Source organism: Poecilia reticulata, linkage group LG3, assembly GCF_000633615.1.
Source record: "Poecilia reticulata strain Guanapo linkage group LG3, Guppy_female_1.0+MT, whole genome shotgun sequence".
In the NCBI taxonomy this organism is placed as follows: Eukaryota; Metazoa; Chordata; class Actinopteri; order Cyprinodontiformes; family Poeciliidae; genus Poecilia; species Poecilia reticulata.
This window is the reverse complement of record NC_024333.1, coordinates 8902697-8927661: the sequence shown is the minus strand read 5'-3', so window position 1 is coordinate 8927661 and position 24965 is coordinate 8902697. Positions and strand designations below refer to the sequence as shown.

At 38.3% G+C, this 24965-nt stretch overlaps 2 protein-coding genes across 2 annotated transcripts in view; both read left to right on the top strand.

The window, feature by feature from the left end:
- Nucleotides 1–11108, top strand: part of map2k5 (mitogen-activated protein kinase kinase 5) — a 53668-nt gene extending 42560 nt beyond the window's left edge. Inside the window, exon 22 of the mRNA XM_008404628.2 lies at nt 10397–11108. Within this exon, the coding sequence (XP_008402850.1) occupies nt 10397–10498 (102 nt within the window). The 3' untranslated portion in view covers nt 10499–11108. The remainder of the gene's footprint in view (nt 1–10396) is intronic.
- Nucleotides 11109–19859: 8751 nt separating this feature from the next.
- LOC103462106 (SKI family transcriptional corepressor 1 homolog-B) overlaps nt 19860–24965 on the top strand; it is a 26210-nt gene continuing 21104 nt past the window's right edge. Inside the window, exon 1 of the mRNA XM_008404634.2 lies at nt 19860–19996. The gene's annotated coding sequence lies outside the window, so the exon portion shown is untranslated. The remainder of the gene's footprint in view (nt 19997–24965) is intronic.

The following is a 24965-nucleotide window of genomic DNA, read 5'->3' as shown; positions in this document are numbered from 1 at the left end:
GTTGAATTTTCTCTATTTCTTCCCCTCCATCCTGCTCGTCTTCTACTTTACTCATATATTTCTTTCCTTCCTGAAGGCCTTTCATTTCTTTTCCTGCATGATGAACTGAGATACAAGGTCACGGATGCCTGCCTCTGTGTCACCACTGTGCTGATTGTCTTTCTCTCTCCTCGTCTTCATTGGCCCTTTCCTCTGCACCTCTCATTCTACGTCTCCATTCCTCCAGCCTCCTGAGTACATTAAAACTCTTTTCCTATTCTATCTGTATGTTAATGCACCAAGTCACCGCTCCTCTTCCCTCCTGTGTCGCACACAAAAAGTGCAACCATTTACTCTCACTTTTTTTGTTTGTTTTTTTTATCTATGGAAAGTAATGTAGAAAATCACACAATAGCGCAGGGACTGAGCAAATAATGTTGGTTTATGACTGTATACACTCACCTTGCTGCTATTTGTTTATCATTAGCTTTCAGCTTGTGTTCTCTCTTATCAGTGGCGTAGATATTCTCGATGCTATTGTTGTTTCTGGGACTACATCCCATTAGATGCTCTTTGACGAGACAAACCTTTTCATCCTGCTGACTTACTTTGTCAATGTCCTAAATTAAGGCAGCTATTGAAAGGAGGTATATTTACTACACAAGACAAATGTCTGAAAGAGCATTTACCTCAGCCAAGTCAAACCCAGTTCAGACCAATACACCTCTGTGAGAACTTTCTAGAAAATGTTGCCGTCGACTTTACTTTATCACAAAACCTGAAACATTTGTTGGCAGTTTTATCCCTCATTTAGTTCATCCAGGTGCATTTATCCCACTTACCATTTTCAAATGTAGCCCAACAAAGATCAGGCTTAGTTAGCCCTGTACTTGTAAAATGCGTTTTGCAGCTTTTATATAATGTATATATTGAAACGAAATACCTGGCTGGAGCCTGAGGGAAGGTTTCGACGAATTCACGAAATGGAGATGTGCCCCAGCAAAGGAAAACCTGGAGGTCAGGTACCAGAAAAATAGCCTCATCATATAACCAGACAGGGAGTACCTCTATTTTCGGACATTCATTATTTACTTTCTGGCTTCTGCTCCAGTTTCAGTCCGATCTCTCAGCTTGGTCTCTCCTGGCTCACACAGCTGCTGTCTGCCCAGGGAGTTCGCTCTGAGACAGGAAGGCTGTTGGATATTTTGTTGTTGCTCTCTTGGAAACCAGAGTTGCAAACAATCCTCTCCTTACTGTTTACTTGGCTCATGACAGTAGCATCTAACTCAACATTCAATAAAAGAGCCACAAAGAGGGAAAAAAGCAAATATAAGTTGTATGACTAGCAAAACTATAAAAATGTATGACTTGTAGCCCAGAAAATACAGTAAGCTGAATAAAACAATTCAATCGAATTTCAACTATGTTGATCCACACTTTTAGTCCAGCTGAGCGGACAGAAATGTCCTTGCACTCTACTGACTTTGTGCTCAAGAAAAATGCACAAAAAACAGTGTTTTTGCCACATCTACATTAGATGGCATTAAGAAAAATAGATTCTGTTTTTACAAACCTATTTGTTTTCCAGATTATAAGCAGGAACTGGCCCAAAGCAGATGTCAGGGACTCTGAGTACAGTGTAATTACCAGAGAATAAAAGGACAATTACTTGGTCACTATTCTTATTTTTACAAAAATAGGTATGTTTAAGGACATGTTTGTGTGTTTGTTGGCAACAAAACACTGAAGTCTCTAGCTAATGTACTGTATATTCTTATGAAAGTTTCATTTAACTAAGGTGATGAGAACTGAATGTGTTGTCTTTGGGAGTTTTGTTAAATCTTGTAATAACAAGGGAACACTGTCATGTCAGCCATTTTTCTCAGCCCTCTGGCTGTTTGCACTCGAACATAAAACTTATTCTCTGTTTTGAAACCACACATCCTCTTCCCGCTCCTCAAGATGACCGTCCACACACCAACAGTCTGAGCAAAGCTCCAAGTCACACCACTTTGTTGATGTCTAACAGACACGGATGTATTTTACCTTAAGACTATTAAGTGTAGAAAAAGAAAATGCAAAGTAAAAAGTTAAGCGTTACATCAACATTGCAACATTTCTTGCTTTAAATGATCCGGATAATGCTCCTGCATACTGCTCTCAAAACATGCGGCTTTCCTCACTCAGTCAGCTGGATGTCTGACCTGCAGCTGGTCATGCAGCGTGCCGTAAAAAGCATTTCAGTTTCTCTCAGACGGCATCAAAAGTTAACTCTGACTCTATTAAACCAAACAAAAATGACCACGTAAAGCCAAAGTTAAACTTTTATTTTTGTTGAGCAGAAGAACATATATGTGTCATTCAGCAGCCGACAAACTTGGCTTTTCAGAGAAGTGAACTAATTGCCTCTCTCTGTCTTTTGGAATAGATTATTTTCTTCTATGGCTCTTAATTTGTGCATCATAATATAAACATTAACAATTCTGTAGGCCACTAGTCATCTGCTAGTGACTCATGTACAAGTGAGATTTTGGTTTCATGCTATAAAAAAAATAAATGGGGATAAAAATACACTACTATGAGGTCTGACCTGCTGATTTAGGTTTTCTTTAATAACTGCAACATTATTATAAAACAGATACCATGTCCTAAAAATACATATTTTTTCAGCCTTGATTTAGTTTTTTGTATCGCCACGTTGCATCTCCGAACTATCCTGAGTTTCCTGTAGTGGTATAATCGCTAAAGTTGACGCATTCCACAATAAATTGTTCATTCATTTGAAAAGATCAACAGGAATATTAGATACACATGTGTACTTGCATGTGAATGAGTCTGAAAATTTGCTGTTAAAACTCAGATCCACAAAGTCTGACACTTCAAACTCCACTCATCTCAGTCAGTCAACAATCTTTCCAGGAATCCGGTAATGTCAGTGATTTGATCGGAATAAAAGTGTCTCGATCAACAAATTCCTAAAATGACTCCCTTTGTGAGTTTTTTTAAGAGTCACCAAAAGCACTTTGCTGTGATCCCATTGGAAGATATTTCTCGATGCTTCTTTCCAAGAATGAATATAACGAACCTTTCTACAGCTTGCGATTTTCACAGCATCGTTTTGGCGCCCCGTTTCTCTCTCTTTACTCTCGGTCCCTTGGTCCTCCGCGACAACCTTCGCCTTTTAGCGCCCTTGTAAACGCAGCCCGTCCATTCTGCTCGTCTATTCTCCACCGTCCATGTGTACGCTGGCAGATACACTCAAATTTCTCAGCCCCAGAGAGACCAGATGAGCCCCTCGGTTTTTCACAAAAGAGCCCCCTCTTTTCTCGTACTCGCCTCCAGGTTAATTTTGACTTGCACAAACGCACACATTACTGGGGGGGAAAAATGGAGCCATTGAGCTTTATTTTTTTCCATAGCACATTGAGATCTCATGCACATTTTTTTTTAGATCTTTTAGATCTGATGCACATTGTAGCTTTACTTTATAGTGCTTTAATATTCATGCTGTGACCTGAAACAATTTTTTTTTTCTTCAAAGCAAGAACTAAATGATAAATCTGATTCTCCGTTTTCTTTTTTGTTTCCAAGAATTTCTTGTTTTAGGAGGGATTTTTATCATGAATTATAGTTTTTGAAGAAGTAGTTTTAAAGTTTTAAGCTTTTCTCTCTCTGAAAAAAGCACACGTCTGAATGTTGACATCAGTACATGTGCGAAAAGGCTTTTTTTCACATGCGTGCTTTTATATCATCGCACCTCCTGTGTCTAATCACTGGTGTCATCTCCCTTCTAAACTTTTCTGTCAGCGCCTTCCCTGATGCATGTTTTCACATTTCACCCCTGGGTTTTCGTTGATGTAAACCCCATTGACACTTTGGGTTTTTGCAGCTGTTGTCAGTTTTTGTATAAAAACTGAATTTAGAACCACCATAAAACTTATCTTATAATGAAGATCAAAGCTAAAAAGCAATTTAACAATAATTGCTAGTGTATAACAATTGCTAGTTATACACTAGCAATTGTATACTTGCGTAGTGGTTTGAAGTTGTTGAGATAATGCAAAAATGATTTATCAGTTGTATTTTAAAATACAACTGATAAAAAAAAAAAAAGAAAAGCTAAAGCACTGAGGCAGTAACCCAGAATGATCCAATCATTTCTGAAAGTGTTATGTGATGTAATGGCCGCTGCAGTGTCAAAAGGGCAACAAGCATTGGTGGGGGTCCATGTCAAAAAATGGCTTCTTATAAATTATAATCTTAAAAATCTGAATCATGAAAACCCACATTAGCAGCCTTTTGGTGGTGCATGCCACTTCTGAGTACATTTCTCCTGCACCATCTGATTTTCAAATGACATGTCTTCAAAAAAAAAAAAAAAGCATATAGGATAGTAGACCAGGGATTTGTGCTTCAGCACTTAAGACTTTCTATGAGTGTCCTAATCAAAGGGTGCGACGGATGCACTGTGGAGTTGCTAAGGTACATACATACATTGCTCAAAAGTGGCATAAAATATAATCTGTCCAATGCACCACAAATCCATTCAGTCAGATTCAAGGACTCATAAAGTGCTTATTATCAAATGGTTGACAACCAAGGGATCCAGTAGATGCCATATAACACCCAAGTTCCCTATCTACAGTAATTATAGGGTCCTTGGGTTAAACCCACCATTCCTGTACTTTTTATTGGACTTTTCTCCATCAAACTTTGCTTGATCTGTTGTTTAGGCTGGTCTTCCATAACAGCGTTTTTGTAACGGTCCACGAGGAGTGCAGGCGGTGCTAGAAGACCACCAAGGTAGAACGTGGAGGCAGGTTTTTTTCTGTTTGTATCGCTAAATGTTACACCCGCTTCTGAGACGCACCTGAAATAAGAATTTCTAAGGTCAAACGTAGCTGTGCGAGTTGTCTACAAGGAATCCAATTCCTCTGTAGGTTCTTCTGTGACAAATTGTTCTGCTGCGACATTCGCTGTTTAAAATCAGAGCTCCTGGGAGCCCTGTGCTCCTTAAGCGAGGGCGTAAAAGATTAATTCTTCACGTCCAAATCCTCTCGAGGCACCCGGTGCACAGAGGTAGATCTGCGTCTTAGCGTTGGACAGGGACGGAATTGTGCATCGGGAAAAGGGGTGTGTGGACATTAAATGCACAGATTATCGGACGTTGAGGGTAAATGGCGTTGTAAGACACCTCAGAGAAGTTTGGATACATCATAGGTTGGACACGCCTAACGCAGACAAGTTTCCAGTGGGATGTAGTGATTAGCATGCAAATCCGTAAAAACCTAGTTATTCTATCTACCTCTTCACCTTTTTCTCTCTCTCACATACACACACACACACACACACTCGCCATGTTGTCTCCAACACCATTCTAATGAGGTGATGACCAGTCCCTTGTTATAATTGCCCCAAACTGCTTTTAATTTCATCTCGGCGTATTAATCATGCACAGAGTTATTTAAAATCGCATAAATTAATCTTGGATTAAACAGACCCTTCAAAGGCTTCAAACAATTAAAGTGTTAGGTAGAATTTCCCCTGGGTTTGGGTCATTTCCTTCTGAGCAGAGCAGTTGCAGGTGATTATCCCGGTTTGATTTGGCAAGACGGTGATTAATGTAACTTTTAAACGAGTCCTTCTACCCGTCTCACCTCTGACCCCGATTTAATACGGCGGAAAGTCCATCACCTTGAATGACCTGATCCAACGAGGAATTATTCACTCTGCATTCATAACTCTTCTAATAAAGGTTTCAAACGTAATTTAAGGTGCAGGTAATTTAATTATTACATGATCATGTTTTTGAGGAGGGAGAGGAAAAATCTGGAGCCTTTTGTTTTTATAGTCCAAGGCTATTTACCCAATGAGGATTAAAAGATAAAAAAAAAAACAACTAAAAAATAATAGAAAAAAACAAGAGATAAAAAATTCTTGTTAAAGTTTCTACTTCCTTTTCAGTAAGTGGTAGATTAAGGCTCCTTGGACCATTTACATTCTTAAGCCTCCTTTTTTTTAAACATTAACCAAAAACAGTTGAGGGCCACAAACTGAATTCGACTAAAAATATGAATAAAAATTTAAATAAACATAATAAAATAGTAAATAAATAGGCTTAATACCAATATAAGTATTAAGTACATTTGATTGAGGTTTAAATAACTCTTAAAGTCCTAAACTGTTTCAGTAATTGAATATTGCATAGTTCATTTGTGCCAAGAAATAATCTGAACGGTGGCCTCTCTCATCTGCATGTTGCTACTCATTTGAAACGTCACAGATAATCTATTTGAAAATCCAGTGAAAATATTACATTTTGTTTTCAACTTTTGTATTGTACTGATTGTCAGATTTCAGATTTTTATCGTTTCTACCCATTTACTGCGACCATTTAAAACAATTAGACTCTCCATCCCAAGATTAAGACGGCCCTTCTTTTGCAACTCAACATTAATTCACTGAATTTATTCTTGAAATCCTTTTAGGAGTCTTAGTTGATTTGTCAAGTTCTTGTTCTGAAATCAACTCAATTTCCTTACATTCCTGTGGTTTTGTCTAAAGCTCCAATAGAGCAACTTTTAAATGAGGAGACTTCTACTAACTCTATGTGGGAAATTACATTTTTTCAACAAAATGTGAATTGATTTAGTTCAGGAATAAATAGTTTTAGTCTTTCAAAAGTGTAGCAAAGTGGATGATTTTTGTTTTTCATACAAACGAGGATGTAGTCTTCATATTTCAATCATTAATTTTCATAAAGGCATTAAGCCTGAAAGTGTTTTTTTAATTGCATCTGGATTTACCAGGTTGTATTTATACAGGTTTTTTTTCAGTCAAAGGGTTTTAACATATGGACTTAAACATGCATTCATGTTGTGCTTCTCATTGTACATACAACACGTTTTGTTTCTAAGATTTGCCGCGGTTCAGAGTTTGACCTTTGGTCAAACCAGCGCATTTCCCCACCTCGTCATGGTGTGCATGCTGCATATGCACTGGTGCATTTTGACAGCCACCTTCATCCAGGTCAGACTCCGGCAGATTCCTCCGGCATGTCGGGGTTAATTTCTGGAGCGGAGGTTCCAGAGATTGATTTAAAGCAAGAGAAAAGGAAAGCGTCACTTAGGACTTCCTCTTTATTCTTGTATCACTTGTTCAGTGCAGAGACAAAGAAGAAAGATTGATGAGATGGATGAACAGCTCTTAGAGGGGCACCCAGGAGCGTCCGCTGTGCGTGCGGAAGTGTGTGTCTCTCGCTGACACACACGCTCGCACTGATATGACAGTAATTAACCTCAGACTGTGTTAACCCTAGCTGCCCATTAGAAGGGCAAAAGGATTGATGGGGCTTGTGCCAGTCCTTTACAGTCCGTACACTTTGTTCACAGTCAGAGCACTCTGAAGTATGCAACCGTTTCCTCCATTGTGGTGAGTTACAACGTTAACTGTGAGTAAACCCTGATGAGCAAGCAAGCAGCAACAGTGTTCAGTCTGAATTTGATTTTAGAGAATTTTCATGCCCACATATTTCCCTGTGTAGCCAGAAATGGACCAAAAGGCCCCTGGGAGGCGGGAAGTGGAGCATCACCACCAGTGTGTCCTACTTCTTTGCTAATTTTACATGGTGTGAACCTGTTTGTTTGTTGCTGAGAGGTGTTTAATGAGACCACAGTGAAAAACTGACAGCAAACCTGCAGCAGTATATAGAAAATGGCCAATGGAAAGCGGTTTATCCTTTAACTAAAACAGCTTTAAACAATAAGTTTGAATACATGGTGAATGATAGAATTGTGTCGTTAGTCGGGAAGCTTAATCTTCTAAACATTGAGAGACATTTTACTTGTATTCTTGCTTTTCATGTTTTCAATAACCAAAAATAAGAAGGGGACTGATGACACCTAACCTACCTTTTACCATTTTCACCAACTTTGATCGGACCCAACCTCATTATTTAGGGTTTACTTGGACCCTTTCCCCTCCGTTTGTCCCATGGCATTTAATTCATGTCTGGGTTAATTTACATGACTCTCCTTCAAGAAACTGATAAATCACCAATTGTGACTTAGAACTGCTGTGTAATGCGGGTTTGTGTTGTGTATACGGGTATTGAATCTGCAACAGATATCAACTCTACGCTTGTTGAAGTACAAAATTACTGCCAAATGTGCCCTAAAAAGGCTGAATCTACTTTAATGTGTTTAAAATGTATTTAGATTTTTTAATATTCCAGTATACTGACAAAAATGTATAAATGACACACAGCAGTTGTGGAAAATGATTAGTTTTGGCACAACGCTGTCCAAACATAGTTAGGAAACAGCCAAAAGTCGTCTCATTGCAAGTATATGATGTTGAAACTCAATTAGAACTTCGGATAATAATTTTCTTTTTACAAATATCAGAAGGAAATTGCTCAGGAATTTGTATTTTTGTGTTAAGATTAAAATGGAGTCATTTTCATGCTATCATTTTCCTTTTCGGCTTGCTGTGAAGAGCTGCGATGATACTGAAATCAGTTCATTAGTATTCAGCAAATTATAATGATAACACTAAGTATAAAATGTCTTAAGCTGGTACTTTTTTGGATTTGTTATAGTGTTTAGGAATAGCTGATAATTAACCTTTGTTTTAGCGTCATTGATCATAGAAGACACTCGCTTTGGACATTTTCTTCCCACTAAGTACAACTCGGTTCTGTTTGCATTAGACTATTACTTATACATATCCTCATATAAATGCTTAAAAAACAACTATCATGTTAACTGGTTTCCTCTCTTGTCTCCTAAATATTGAGTGAGACACAGAGGACTGCTGCATATTCGCATATTTTTCTTTGAAACATAACTCCAAATTATTTGCAAAAGACTATTTATGGATTTTTCTGTAGAGCACGTCTAATATATGAAATAAAATGTGGCTTTGGAAGCTGACATGCCCATTAATTCTACTTGACACGCTATTGGCTGGGGTTGGTAAAGCTGCCAATCCAGGAGTGTCATTTATTTTCCTTAACACTGATTGGCTGTAAGCTAGAGTGTAGAAATAAGGAAGACTGTAGATATTAGTTTCTGTGACAGTCCTGAGGCTGTTTCCACTGTGCTTATTAATACACAATATGGTATATTTGGTATCTGAACTATTAAAATCTTCTGATCACAAATATCAATTGTAATCCTACTTGATTCAAATCTGTTTTCAAATTCTGCCAAACACTTTACCTCTTGGCTTTCTCGCACAGCATCACCAAGACGTGTGCTCCATCTAGACGAGACCAAACAACAGTCTCCATCTTTTTTTTTTTTTTTCTCTGATCGATCTCCTTGTTAGGATCTACACTGTGCACCACTGACATCGTGATCTCTTGTTGTTCTGGTCAGATGTTTGTTGAAATCAGTGCTGACAAGTTCATTAAAGCTTCCTGGTGAAACCGCTGCTTATGTAATTGGACATTGAGACATCTCAACCAAAACTCCCGGTCAGACCCAGTTGATTTGTTTCATTTACAACCTGCTCCCCTTTCATCCCTGACCTCCGGGCGACCTCCGCGACCCCCGTGGCTTCTCTCTGGAAAGCTGTCGAGGGGGATTGGGTGACCGGGTTCGCTCCGACTGAGATATCACATGTGACATCTCTCTTTCCAGTCCTGCTGCAAGCCGGCGCTGTTCAGCAGCCTTTACGAGCCGTCAGTCACCAGGGGGAACATATGTGTTTTGATTTGTTTGCTCCGCTAATGAAAAGCAGTCAGAATTATTCTGAATTTCATTTTTGAAGCGTTTTTATTTATTTTGTTTATTATTATTATTTTTATTACACATCTCGGTTTATGTCTTGATACAGCTCAAGAAGGTCGTTAAACCCAGGATGTTCTCTGGGACGCCGTCGCTTCAAATCTGTCGCGCATTAATATTTAACAGGTTTTATTGCTGTTCTTGTTTACTTTATTTGGATTTTATCAACATTTCGTGGTCCATATTTGGGGATAAGCACAAATCTCACACCCTTCTGCATAAAGGCCTAATAACGTTTGCGACTCCCGTCTGTTCAATAATAAAAAATAATAATGTGGAGTTTAGTGAAAGAAACCTAATGGCTGCTAGACGTGTCTTTGTTTTTGTGAGGAAGCTCATTACCTTTGATTTTACAACCAACCCGTTATTTTACCCCCTAAGCGTTACTGTGGAGGTCATGCGCAGATATTTAGTGAAACTCGGACTGTCATTTCAAAATAAAACTAAACCAGTGTAACTTCTAAAGCCTTACACTGCAAAAAAAGCACACAATCTCACAAGGTCATTTTGGTCTGTTTTCTAGTGGAAATGTCAACTCATGAAATGCTTGCATCTCTCCCGAAGACGTTTTTCCGTCAGTCCTTTCTAAGCTGCCGTTGTTTTCCTGCTTGTTCCTGTTTCTGCAGGACCATTCCTTTATAATCCAGTACAACGACGGGAATGCCGAGGTGGTGTCCATGTGGGTCTGCCGCTGTCTGGAGGAGAGGCGATCTCAGCAGGCTCAGTGACACGTCCGGCGTCCTCCTGTTGTCCAGACGTTTACTCACGGGGACATCTGACACCAAACCATGAGCACTTACGAAAGCCTTCAGGGTCAAGTACGTCCACATGCACTGCATTAACAACTGGGTAACAATTGTTACATACTTTATTTGAGAATTTGTTCATTTAAAAAGACTCGGTCGACGAGACACGGAGGAGCTCGTATCCCAAGACGGTGTCCCGGACTTCGTGCAGTCCGAGCTTCGCTGTCTCAATCTCCATCTTGTGAAGCAGATGCTCTGCCATGTTTTTTTTGTTATTATTATTTTTGGATAATTCAGAAATCCTCAGAATTGACTCAAAAGATCAGAGACAGTAAACAACTTTGCAAAAAGACCACGAGTGGCCGGCGGGGTCTCGCTTTGCTGAGCACGGCCTTCAAGTGAATGTCAAAGTTTCCTCCTGTGAGTAACTGCTCGTCTTCTGTGCCTGGTTTCCCTGTGCTTTCATTTATTACCTCAGCAACTTTAAGTTGTCATTTGATATTTGCCAAAAAAAAAGAAAGCAAGCTCCTATTTGTGCTTCTGGTCCAGGACAAATGTTTCTCTTCAAACCCAACGGAGAAAAAAAAAAAAAGAAAAAGATGCCAATGGATGTTTGTTTTTTTTGCCTCTGTGTGTTCTGTGACATTTTGCCGTCAGAGACCAGTCGCTCTCAGAGGTATGTGCGCAACACATTTGTTTGACTGTTGGGAATCAGCGAGCTCACCAACTCTCCACGAATGAAGAGAAGGATCATGCGCTGCGTTTTGGGATGGAAGGACGTCTCCACGTTTCTCACTCGACACCTTTTTCAATCCGCCTCCGAGGCGATGGCGTTCATCTGCCTCTGACTGTCATGGCCGCTCGTTTCAGAGACTCATTTCGTCTCTGAAACCTTCAGAAGCCACAGACCAAGACAGGCATCAGTCTCATGATTTTAGTCTTCAGAAGCAGCACTAATGTATTGCAAAATAAGCTCATAACGGTAAAAAGAAAAAAATTCAACTGTACTTTATTTCAGTTTAAGCTAGTTTAATGTATGGTTTCCTCATATTTTTTTTTTTATCAAAGCTCTGAAGTTATTGTTAGGGAGGAAGTAATTTCCCAAGCAGGTTCCTCTCACATGAGCTCAGAATAAAACCCTAGACTCTTCATCGCTTCAACTTATTAATCAATTTGATTCATTTTATCCACATTGTAACCAAGAGGCCCTTATTCCAAAAACAATTAAAAAAGTGATTCTCATATTTTATAAAGACAGAATAAACACAATTGTATGTAGTTCAAACATTTACCGGTGTTAGTTTGGAAGGTTACAGACCATAAAAACTCAAAACTTGGTTCTTTAAAAATTTATTATAAATGCCAAAAATCAGGCTTGGATTTGGAAAGTTGATTTCAGTTGTGAAGAAAAAATATACCTTTGTTTGGTCTCAACGATATTTTTTTGCAGTGTTGGAGAGAAGAATTTTAAAAATATATTGTATTGTACTTTCAGCAGGTTAAGGTCAATGATTAGCCTAAAAAAATCAAATGAGGACCAAAGTTTCACTTTATGATGAAGCCAAACTACCCAGACCAACCTGGACCTCTGTGACCCTTTAACCTAAAATGGTAACAATAAAATTAAGTCTATAAGGGGAAAATAATTCCTTCACAGCTTTATATATGCAGACTTTACATTTGAAAGAAAATCAGTGTATGATCCTGGTCATTTTCTGGTAACAGTTGGCAAAATTATTATCGCAAATTAAAACTTTCAGTCAGAAAATATATATAGCAAATATATGTTAGAAAAGTATATATCTACTTTTCTAACAGCTGTGGGCCATCTGTATGACATTACATCAGCTTTAACATAAGCAGACTTTACGCTCAAACAACAGACACCAGTTCAGTTTAGAGATAGTTTTCTGTGTCATGGTAATGAAAGCAACACCTTTATTATTTTTAATCCGCCATGAAAGGGGCCTTTGTTTTTCTTACCTTTTCAGTCTGCTGACTGAAAAGCACCACCTTTCTGCCCTTTTTTAATGTTTTTTCTTTTTCCCACATTAAAAACCACAAAGCCTTGGAAAAGCATTGAGATTCAGCAGAATTATTAATGCTGTGATGTTACTGATGACCTTTTTTGTCTAGTTAATGTTGGCACATACTCCAGATATACTAAATAAAATATATTTAAAGTGTCTTGGAGTCTTTTTGTGTGCTTTATTTTATTTTATTTTTTATTGTCTGTCTTGATTTTAAACTTGGCTTAAATAAAGTTTAAAATCAAGACAAAGAAACATATCTTTTTGGGGAAAAGATGAGCAATAAAAACTAGTTTAAAAGCCGCAGTAGTGCTGGGTTTTCTTTTTCATTTAAAAGCTAACAGCAGTTTTTGACATGAATCTGTACTTGTATTTTTAGGACCAAAATCTGTTACTTCTCTCTCTTTTTTTTTGCAGTAAGCAAAGAAAATTCTGTCCCAGAAAGTGAAGGTGGGATGTGTTGTCACAGCTAGAGGGAACATTTGAAAATGGGCCCAAGAATGAAGCCTTGAGGAACGCCACATTGAAGCTTTGTTCACAGATTCACATTTGCCACAAAAAAAACAGACGTTTGTTTTAGTATATTAGGTCGAGTTCATTTACATTGGTTAGATTTTCTTGAAAGGAACTGGATTTTATGCATAACCCATAAAAAAAGAAGTCAGAGCAGAAGCTACGTGTTAGCCTAGCTTGTGTTGGTTTTACTGTAAGTATAGGATCATTGTCCAAAGCGACTAGCTGTGGCCAGACGCATAGATTTATCCAGGTTTCAGTGTTCTCCATCTTTCTCATTATGTTCATCTTTAAGCATTTGATAAGACTGGCGGCAAAACAGCTAGTACCTCGTTCTTTAGTCTGAAAATCTCACCTTGACTCTTCCAAGCAAAACTTTTGTTATTATGCTCAGAAGCTCAGTTTTTATCTGTCACAAATCTTAGTTAAGCCGAATGTGTTGATTTTGAGGCGAGAATGTGCAATTCTAATCTTTTAATCCACGTTCCAGGTCATTGCAGTTGTCGTACAATCGCTTCACCCTAAGAAGTGAATTTTTAAGCCCCAAATGAATGACGTTCAAGCTGTGATGAGTGGCTGAAAACTTTTAAAGCAAGTGTTGAAAAAATGACAAACTGACTCTTCTGCAGGACAGTTTTTTTTTTTTTTTTTTCTCTGTTTAGCTTCTGTTGTAATTCATGCAGACGGCGACGAGCCTCAGCTGGTCTTTATTAAAATAAAACAAATAACAGTCAGCATTCAGAGAACGGCCTTCACTCTTAGCATGGCCTTAAACGCGGTGGAGAAACCCCCATTGTCTTCAATATTCTGAAATTTAGCCGTCTTGTACTGGAGTGACCTAAATCTGTAAGCACTTTCCATGAGTTCAGTTGTAATTTGCATTTCATAATTAATCTCAGTCCACCTTTAATTAACACCTGATATATTCTTGATAATTAATTCCCGATGTAACCTGTGAGAAGCGGTTCAAGGTGCGCAGATCTCGTCCAACCGAACGATTGTGTTCGCGCGAGGCTGCGTTTTCGCCTGAAACGACAAGGACGCGCTGTGTTTTCTTTGTCTCCCGACTTGAAAAGCTTGAATTGAAACAATCTATTATGTCTCCGTACACGTGTCATGACCAAAAACTCTCCTCTTACGCGGCTGAACTTCATTAACTTCTGAAGGGAGAGGCGTGTGCAGTTTCATTAAAGAAGTGAAGGTGACGCAGCGCAGGAGAGCTTTCACCTCGAACCCATCGGTTTAGCATCGGAACGACCTCGCTAAATAACTCCGGTGTTTTTCTCACAATTCATCTGAATGCAGTGGAAAAAAAGAAGTTGGGCCGATGAATTAACGGTGTTCAGAATGCAAAATGAAGAAAGAAAGAAAGAAAGAAAGAAAGAAAGAAAGAAAGGAAGGAGGAAAACATTTTTTAACATTAGTCGCGTATTAAATTAATACAATAGATTCAAATGTATTCACTCAAATCTTTTTATGTGGAAAAATTAAGAGCAAATAGGGTCGAGCTTATTTTTGAAAAAAGTTGTATTTTTATTTTTTTTTTCAAACAAAAGCCGAGAAAGAGAAGGAAGGAAAAACAGAGTGGAACGGAAAACAAGTTGGCGCTCCGACAGGTGTAATGTCAATGTCATTTATTTGCAAAAACGATTAAGGATTTGATGTGAATGTGCCGTCGCCGCAACTAAATTCAACTAATTTCTATCAAAACTTTTATTTTCCCACAATTTTCATCCTCTTTTGTCCAGACTGCAATACACCAAGAGGTAATGAAAGGACTGCGGGGGAAATTTTAATCATACAGTCTAATCCCTTTCACCTGCGAGTTCGCCAAGGTTCATTAAGCAACACAATTTGTTGAATATGTTTTTTGATATAAAATAAGTTGCCTGAAACTGAGTGGCTTCTGTGCGTGGATATGAGCGTTAGATGTTAGTTATAGATGAGGCCACTCAACAAGCTGCTGCTGCCATTACTACTTCTTTAGTTTTTGTTTGTTTTTTTTCTGAACATAGGAAGCATTCCTCTGTCAGTGCTTCCTTATGTTGTTCGCACTCGGCCAGGTTTTGGTTCTGCTGAAGGTTTCTTACTGTTAACGGGGAGCTTTTCCTCTCTACTGTAGAGAGGAAGTCATGCTGCAAGTCAGTGACTCAATGAAATCTGCTGGATTTCCTTTGATAGAAAACTTTTTAACCAATTTGAATAGTAAACTGAACTTAAAATATTTTACAAAAACGTGTTTTATCCATATTTATTAAAACTGTCACCATGTTGTGACAGTGTGGTATTAAATAGATGATCTGTGGAAAACAATCAAGCTCCTCCCAGTGCTACTATTGAAGCCAAAAACAACCAGTGAGGGGAGGGTCTTAGTGCTGTCAATCATCTTTGTGTATGCGCTGCACAAAGTCCTAATGGTGGAAAAGAACCTACTGTTAGAGGAAAACCATTGATCCGCCGTCTGTCATCAGTGGCCATGCTAACTAGCTTTAGCATTCATGGCAGGCTGTGCTGTGGTGAATCAGCAGTAGCTTAGCATAAAGCTGATTGACAGCGCTAAGATCCTCCTCCTGGCTCTCACTAGTTGTTTCTTACTGGGTGGTGTATTCCTGCAGTTATTACTGGCAGCACTGGGAAAAGTTAGAGGAGCTAGCTAGCTTTTCAGAGTGTCTTATACTGTAACAACATAATGACAATTTCAACAAATGTGTAAAAATATACTTTTTTTAATAAATATTACTGTAGTTTTAACTGCATTGTTTGATAACTAGGTTCATATGGAATGTATCATCGGACTGAATTAACCTTTTTTTCCTCTTTTGTTTTGATAGACATTATAAACTGGCACCATAAATTGAATCCAGTATATGAAAAATTTTAGCAATTTTTTCAAACTTTAATTTCACACTTTTTTTGTTAATTTCATTATAGTAAATTACTTAATATTGCTTTCATTGGTCTTTAGTTGCATAAAAAGATACGTGTTTTCAAAGCTGGTGGTTTGACTCATATAAACAGACTTCCTTGTTGCCAATTTGTTAAAGTCCAGATGATCGTTACCGTCTGAAAGCTGAGTTCACGAAGTTGGTTGGAGGCGCACATAAAAATGTACTTAAAGGTCATCCACGATACAAGAGATCAACAATTGAATTCGACCATGATCTTGTTGTTTGAATTGCAATGTGTTATCCGGTATATTTTAAACTAAAGTAGTGGTCACAAATGTAAAATTGATTCTGTCATTTGTAGACTCAACAGTGGTTTATCTGCTGTTTTATGTCTGAATGATCCATAGCTACATAAAGAAACAAAACATATTCCTTTTAAGAATAAGTTTTGAATAAAGAATAAAGAGCTAAAAATTTGAGGTCATGCAGAAATATCGATCAAGCATGTTGTAAAGATTTTAAGAAAGTCTCCCTTTGAAGCCAAAAGTAAAGGGACAACGTATGGATCAAGGTACTTTTTCACGCTCCATTCAGTCGGTCAACTGTCCTCTTTGCCCTTTCAAATTTTAAACCTTACAAATATTTCAACATAAAGTTTAATTTTTACCTTTGCATTCACATCCACTCCTTATAGTTGATCAACTTTTGAGTCATCAAGTTGAACTTTAAATCGCACGTTGAGATGACACCATATTTTTATTCGAACAAACCCCGGTTCCTTTGTCTTTGCAGCTCCATACTTTAGCTCGCCGTTAAATTACACTTTTCTGCAGATGGAGACCTTGCACTTTACTTCTTATGCAAGCTTTTGACTGAAATTGGTTATGCTTTCATTGACAGGTAGCCTGAATAATTAACTACATCAGGACAGGCTTTTCAGAGCGCCGACACACACAGAACAATGTGTGTTTTATACGTTTCTAAATTAACTCCAGAAAGCACAAGGCCAGGGTCACTTCAATGATCTATACTTCTATACAGATGCTCTTTATTTACACTTTTTTTTCGCTAAGTATGGAAGCAGTCTGCAGCAAAAACGGAGAGCTAGCAGCATTGTTCTTGGTGAAATACTACCTAGCTAATTACCAAAACTCAATGAAGTTTATATGATGGTTTTTAATCATATATGCTACAATCTTTACAAGAGATACAAAATGGGTCTTGTTTCCTAAATTGTATAAGCATCTCTATCTTGCCAGATGTCACTTGCTAACAAAAATGGTCTTTATACTTCAATCAGCAGCGATATGGTCTCAATCCTCTGCTGCTTTAATTTGTGAATCAGGATCTGAAAGGTTTGAAGAGGATGAGTGTGTACTCTCCACTGAGACTCCATGTAGACTTTTATTCATTTTTTTTTTTTCTCTTTGGAGAAAAAGGCAATCTTGGATGTGCAGAGCGGGATCGGCAGGCTGCTAAAGCTTCCTTTGAGAGGAAAGCCCCTGATGAAGACTCACTCAGTTTGTCAAGTTATTTTTTTAAATCCTGCAGTGATATACAACTTTCTGGAAAAAGTCAAGAGCCATCGATATTTTTGGATTTCTTTACGCAAGTCTTGATCAAATAGCTCCCCAGACTTTATAAAAGTTATTCAAAGTTCTTCGGTTATTTTTGGACTGTGGCTGACCCTCCACTTGTTTTCAGTCCAACACCTGATCATTTATTCCACCTGGTAATCACCACTTAATTCCTTGGACAGAAAAGTTACCCTAAACTCATGGGCTGAACTGGCTTTGAGTTTACACAAATGACAACTTCAGTGGCTTAAAAAAAGGATTTGTAGTCCTCCAACCTTCCCATATTTTGTCACATTGCAACCACACACTTTGGAATTTAGACCAACACAAAGTGGCATACAACTGTGACATACAAAGAAAATTACATTTAATACAAAAACATTTTAAGAAATAAAAGGAATAAAAGTGGATCATCCTGACGCTCGGATGATCCAGGAAACTCATCATTCCTAGCAGCACTTTCCTCACATGTGCAGGTTATTTTGATGCAAACTAGTGACGACTGCTTACTTTTCTCTCTCTGACAAGGAGCCAGCAGTTATATATGTATATCACAGCGACGTGCGGTGAGGTTCATTGCTGATGAGGCACTGACTTATGACTTAGACACCATGCATGTTATTGGACCTACGGAAATTTTGCGCATGCACACAACGCTGGGGGGCAAAAAGACTAATCTTTTACATGTCATCCATAGCCGCGTTAACTCAGTGAAACTTAAAAATGTAGGTATTAATTTCGTGCWATGATCCACAGCAAAGTGATCTGTATTCGCCAAGCTACGCAGACTCGTTGCCATAGCAACTGACAACAATGCCACTTCATGTTTTAGGATTTAACACCAACAAACATTCAATAATTTTGCACACAGTACAGAACATTTAGTCTGTTGTTGTAGTACGTTTTAAGCTTCATTTTTTATTAATAAATAATTGCTGTGGTAGATTAGCTACCGCTTCTACTTTACTGAATTATTTAAACATTAACTCTAGCCCACAAAACGCACATTAAATTAAAAAACTAAACAAAAACATCTTATTGCTTTCTTACCTTTACGTATCAATGAAATCCATGCACCCCTAATTCTGCACAAAACTATCCGTTCATCCAAAGCCAAGTCTTTCTACTCCGTTTGAGAATCATCAAACTGTCTCGAAGTAAAACTTTAAGCTCCGTGTTGGTCTTCCTTTAGTTATCATCTCCTGCTTCAATTGAAAATCCACTTTAGAAAACTGTTTAAGTGTAGAAATGCAGTCTTTCATGTTGACGTCGGAAGAGAGAAGAAAACAAATATATCGCTGTACTTTACTTATTTACTGTGTGGCTAGCTCCATGGCTAGCTCACTGTGTCTTACTCTGCAGTTGTGCAGTCACAATATCTGGGAACATGAGCGCCCCCAGCGGTGAGGCAAGAGAACTGCCTGCCTCACCTCGAGTCTGTTCTCTGCGGTTTCTTATCGCTCCTCCGCACACAAAACACGATACACACACAGTTAGTGACAAAAAACACTGCACATTATATACATAAGCGAAATTATGGAAAATCAGTCCATATATTAAATGTTTCTTAGCCATTTTATTGCCGGCGTACAGACAGGACGAACATGCCGTCATATAATGGCAGCCAGTGTAGTTAGCGAGAGGTTGCGTAATCCCAGGGGAGGCTGAACTCGTGTGAAAACCTCTAGCATGGCTGAGGTCAAGTGTGGTTCATATCAAGACAGAGCAGGAAGCAGTCAGTGGATGAAGTGGAAGTTAAGGGAGAGGAAACCAAGCGAAGGAACTCTAACGTGAACAACACTGTGAAAGTAGCACAAGATGAGTCAAACAGAGCCATCAACTCAACTCACCTGCATAACAACTTTGACAGTCAATTGAAATAGATTTTTTTTATTCTCGTCTTTCTTGTTTATAGATGTGCTGTGTGAGAAATTAGGTCCCTAGTAAAGCAATTCTTTCAAATTAAAAAGAACTACTTGAAGAAAAATTGTTTAGAATAAATTCACAAATTAAACACCTGAATGTTGGACGTTGCTCTTTTCTCATTGTGAGAGTTTGTGCCACAATTCTTAGGTGTTTGAGCTTCAGCTTGGTCATATTTTCCTGTTGATTTGCTGGGATCCGGTTTTAATTCTTCTAAGTGTTTGTGCGTGCTGGTTTAGTATGCTTCCCTTTCCAGCTGTTTCACATCTCCGTCTCTCTGATTGCTATCTTCTCCAGCTGCCTCTGCTTACCTCTGATTAGTCTCTGGTTTCCATGCCGCTCTCTACGGTGGTCGACAGGTGCAAATGCGCTGCAACAGAGAAAACATGCAAACAAAAAAAGAAACGCAAACAAATGAAATGCAGCAAACAAAAAAAGACGCAAACAAAATACCCTCCTGCTTTGCTCGACCAAAACAGCAGACGATGCCCAAGTACTGCGGGGTATTGTTGATCAGATCGACGGACTATTGACGTGAGGGCTCGACAAGTAAGATGGACATATTATTATGTATATTTTGTGATTAGAATATACTGTATTTATGCCCACTGGCGAAATACCAGCTAATGCTAGCTGGTATAGCGCTATGAAAGCTAACCGAGATTATCTTTAAAAGTTTCAGTTATTTTCTAACATTGACTTGGATATCTGATACAAGAGCCTATTATAGAAATGAAACAATATATATTATAAAAATCATATTACGTTATAACATTCACCAGCAAAGTTTACACAGGTGGCAATGGCTACTATTTATTTCACTCTGTCAGATCTATTTCTATATACATAGAAGTGTGTGTGTGCTAAACATGTATAGCTTAATATTATTCAGTATTTATCATTATGTTTACATTTATATAAATATGTATTGATGAGACGAGAGCGGTCCATTAGGCTTCTGTCCTTTTATGTCTATGTGAGAAACGGCCCGATCTACGGAAGACGGGTCCTTCGAAGGCCACGAATATGGACGACCAGAAGAGAGAAACTGTAGCATAGACATAAATACGTAGACGCCTCATGGAGCGGGTCAGCCCGTCGCTGCGATGCGTAACAGCGTCCGCCATATTGAATGTGGAATATGTGCCAGTAAGCTAATACAAGTAAAAGGACCGAACTTCAGAAATTGCCGTTCTACAAAGTATTTTAAGTTAATTCCTGTCATTGACACATTTTCTCACACACATTAACATATTTGGCAATCAAAGAAATGATCAGACAGTTTCTAACTTTTGATGTGATTATTTGTTTTGGGGCATTTCTGAATAATGAGCACAAAGTTTTATTTGCTAGAAATGATTCTTATTTTTATATTGACATTGATGAACAGAAACTTTTAGTGTTTAATTAAATAACATATTTACATAATTCAATAATTTAATGTGCATTTAACGTTTCAAGACACATTTTCTCGTATTTATTTTGTGTACATTTTTAAGAAATGCCTTTAGATTTATAAGTCAATCATTAAACTACATATTTTTCTTACTTTTTTACAGAGACAAAATATTACAGTATGTCAACTCTGCTATTGACAGCAAAGAGTGAAAATAATTCTAACAGAGTAAATTATTTTTATTTCATTACATAAGCTACGTTAAAACACTAATACTTCAGATTGATATATTTAAAAATACACAAAGTGAAAGAATAAAACATTTATTTATTATACAGGGAACACTGGTCACAGGCAGGGCTTCAGTCTGCTGGTCACACTGGGAGAACTCCAATGACTTCTGAGACGTCCTGGTACACAGGCTAAAGCCACGAATAAAAGAGAAAAAAAGAGAAATTATCCAAAAAAAAGTGAAATGGAAAATACATATACGTTTCTTTCACATTCAGAAAAAAACATTTTCAGCATGTTGGGCTCCGACTCTAGCATCTTAATAGCTAAATACCGACATGGTGAAGCTGAGCTGGGAAACGGAGACTGAAGAAGAGCAGTTCCAGCTCTGATCCTGACTGATCTTTCCTCACAAAATCCCCTGGTTTTTAATGAACTTCCCTTCTAACAGCGGTTTTTCATCAGCTCTCTCATTAGTAAACAGCATGAAAACGTTTGCTGTTACGCCATCAGCGGTTATTTCGGGCCAATTTAGCTACATAGGAAATATTTTTCGGTTGTTTAGAAGCGAATTTCTGACTGCAAAGTCAAGTAATTCTGATCTTTCATCCTTACCTGTGAAAAGTAATGCCAATGAATCCAATTTGTTTCGTAAAACGGTTGAAACAAGTCCAGACAGCACAGGATAGTGATGGGCTATCTGAATCCAGGCTTGGAGTAAAAAGGGGGCGTGTCCGATGAAGCCCCGCTTCGTGGCTTGTCATCTTGCTGAAAACCACGTGACTGGCAACAAACGAGGCCTGGCATTGCATGGGTCACATGACTGCTTCATTTTGCGTGTCGGTTTTCAAAATAAAAGCGCTATGAGCCGTGCTGCAACATGGGTTGTTGTCCTTTTGGTCTCGCATCAGAGAATATTTGTCTTCAGTGGCCAAAATAAAATGAACATTGACCAACATATTTGATGTGTATTGATGATGGCACTCATCAAAATGTAATGTCTGTTACTGGTTTTCTCAATTGTAGATTGTTTTTTTTATGACTTTATATTTTTGTGATTTTATGAACTGCATTGTTGCTGAAATGTGCTACAGAAGTAAACTTGATTAATTGTCTGAAATGGAGCCAGTAAGAGGAAAATCTCTGACATGTGGGAATACTTTGAGATGATCGCTAACAATAAAATTCTTAGATAACAATAATTAACCCTCCACCTCCCAATTTCTCACCTTCTGCAAAGTTCCACTATTATTTGTAGTTTGATTAGCAAATGTATATCAGTCTTGCACAGCAGAAACAGATTTAATGGTGTTGCAGAACTAAAATTCAACATCTAGCCAAATATAAGGGATCAGAGCCAATTATAAATTCAAGAAAAAGTGAATGCCCCAACAGGCACTGCACTCCCAAGACACTAAAACATCAAATGTCTTTATTGTCAAATCAGTCTGACATAAAAGAAAACCCAACACAACCACTGACATTCAACATATACCAGGATTAGATTGGCTACAAATCATTTTAATAATTATAACATATGACAATTAAATATGGTTTAATTGATTCTCCTGTTACTAAATATGAGTTTGATGAAAACGTGACAATATTGCATTTACTAATTTTTGGAAGTATGATCCAACTGAGTGACAAAGCTGTTAAGTTTCACCAGCAGATGTCACTAGTGAGTCATGAATGAAGCATCGAGTAACGAACCTTTTTGCAAAGGAAAGGGCTGGAAAAGTTCATTGCTTCATGAGGTTTCATTTGCCCATCACTAGCAGCACAGGACTTAAGGAGCTCCGATTGCCCTGCTGCCACATAGAAGATGGCGGACGCTGTTACGTACGACGCAACGCTCCATAAGGCGTCAACGTATTTATTGTCTATGAGCTGTAGCCTTCGGCTAGCTGCCTAGCTTCCATCTMGGCGTTATGTTGCTTAGCAACCGTGACAACGTGAAACACAGAGCGCCGAAGAAAAAAAAACGGACTCGAAGTTTGTTTTTTTACTCTTTATTTCTGTAACATTCTTCACCTTTTGTAATAAAGGCTATTCCATAGAAAAAAATAAATCTGTCTGATTCTAAAATGTTTAAACAAGGAATGTAAGCAAATTATTCATTTTCAAATACTCTCCAGATCTCAGGATGTAAGACATTACAGTTAAGTAAAACTTATGTTTGAAGGCTTAGCTATTTCACTAAATTAAATACTTTAGTGAACCAAAAATCTTTTTACAGCTATTGTTACGCCCCTGTAAAGGGGAATAATGAACACACGGACACGATGTTACTGCTCTCATCTCCAGTGTTGTAATGATATTTCAAAACAGTTTCAGACATTACACTGTCACATATGCTGCCACACTAAAACAAACCTAGCAGACACACAGCTAGCACACACAGAACGCAGCTAGCCAAGAAGCTAAGGTGAGTATAGTAGCTCTTTCAAAAAAACCTATAATTATTACAGCCACCACAACGCTCCCTGTTCATTCAACAAACATTCTAAATAGCTTTAAAGTCACACCTTATATGTAAGTTGCTTTACCTGTAAAGGGGAATAATGAAAAGACGGACACGATGTTACTGCTCTCGTCTCCAGTGTTGTAATGGAGGAGCAGAAGCGTCGCGCTCCCTTACATCCGATCAGACAAAACCAATCGAGACTCGAACGATTAACAAACTCTTAAAACTTAAAATCTGAAAAGGTCGAACTGTTCAAGGATTATAAACAAACATAACCGGAAAAGCAACATTAAAGAAAATACATTATAAACTTAATTAAACTTAGGCTACTTTTTACTGTATCGACCTGTAGCGCTGAACTTGAAAGACCGATCGCAGATCACTAGATCTTGTTTTCCCTTTTAGTTATCTAAAATAGTTTTATAACCACTACACTATTACCTGGCTTAACATCTCTGTTTCACCTCCAGTCATAGAGGAAAACTATAGGGAGTTTTTAAAACGATTTGCCGGGAGACAAGCTTTTTCTCTCGATGTACCGAACCTGGAGCGCCCGGTCAACTGACAGCTGGCGAGGGGAGCTGGCTGTTAATGCAGCGGGAGCAGACATCTCCGAAAACGTCGTTGATGAACCGAGCAGATATTTGAGATCTATACATCTACAATCTCGCCTAAAATCATTTTGTGTAATTTTAAGTGTAATCCAGTAAAAAATAATTTTGCCGCCATTGCTGCTTTTCTGAATACCCGTTTTAAAGGATGCGGACCCTAAATTTGGACACAGCTGTTTTTTGTTCGACTCCCTCTACTGGTCTGGAGCACTTCCGTGTTCAGCACTTTTTGATTGCATCTTTTCTTTTGTTTGCTGCATTTCATTTGCTTTTTGTTTGCGTCTTTTTTTTTTGTTTTCTATATTTCATTTGCTTTTTGTTTGCGTCTCTTTTTTTGTTTGCATGTTTTCTCTGTTGCTGCGCATTTGCACCTGTCGGCCACCGTAACTCTCTTCTCTTCCTTGGCGTATTTAAAACCTGCCCATCATCTTTTTTTTCCTTTTTTTTTCCTCCATTGGTTTATCCGTCAGTTTTCCATGTTTTTTCCCCCCGTTGCCTTCTGAGATTATCCTCCGGGACTTTGCCAGTGTAAGTGTTCGTCTTTATTTAATTAAATATGTGTTCGGTGACCCCAGGTTCCGGTCTGAACTTTTGGTTCACCACCTTACGGGACAGAAGGATCAAGCAGAAGAAGGGGACCAGGTGTTATGCCCAGAAAAGCCCCCCTGCCCAAATTTGCATCCCCTGTCGCGGGAGCGCGCATCRCTCTDRGCTCTCGCATATTGACGAGGAAACGGATAAAAATATGACCGAAGAGGAAATTTTTAAGATATTTGTAACATTATCACGTTTCCTAACCATGTAATCCCTAAT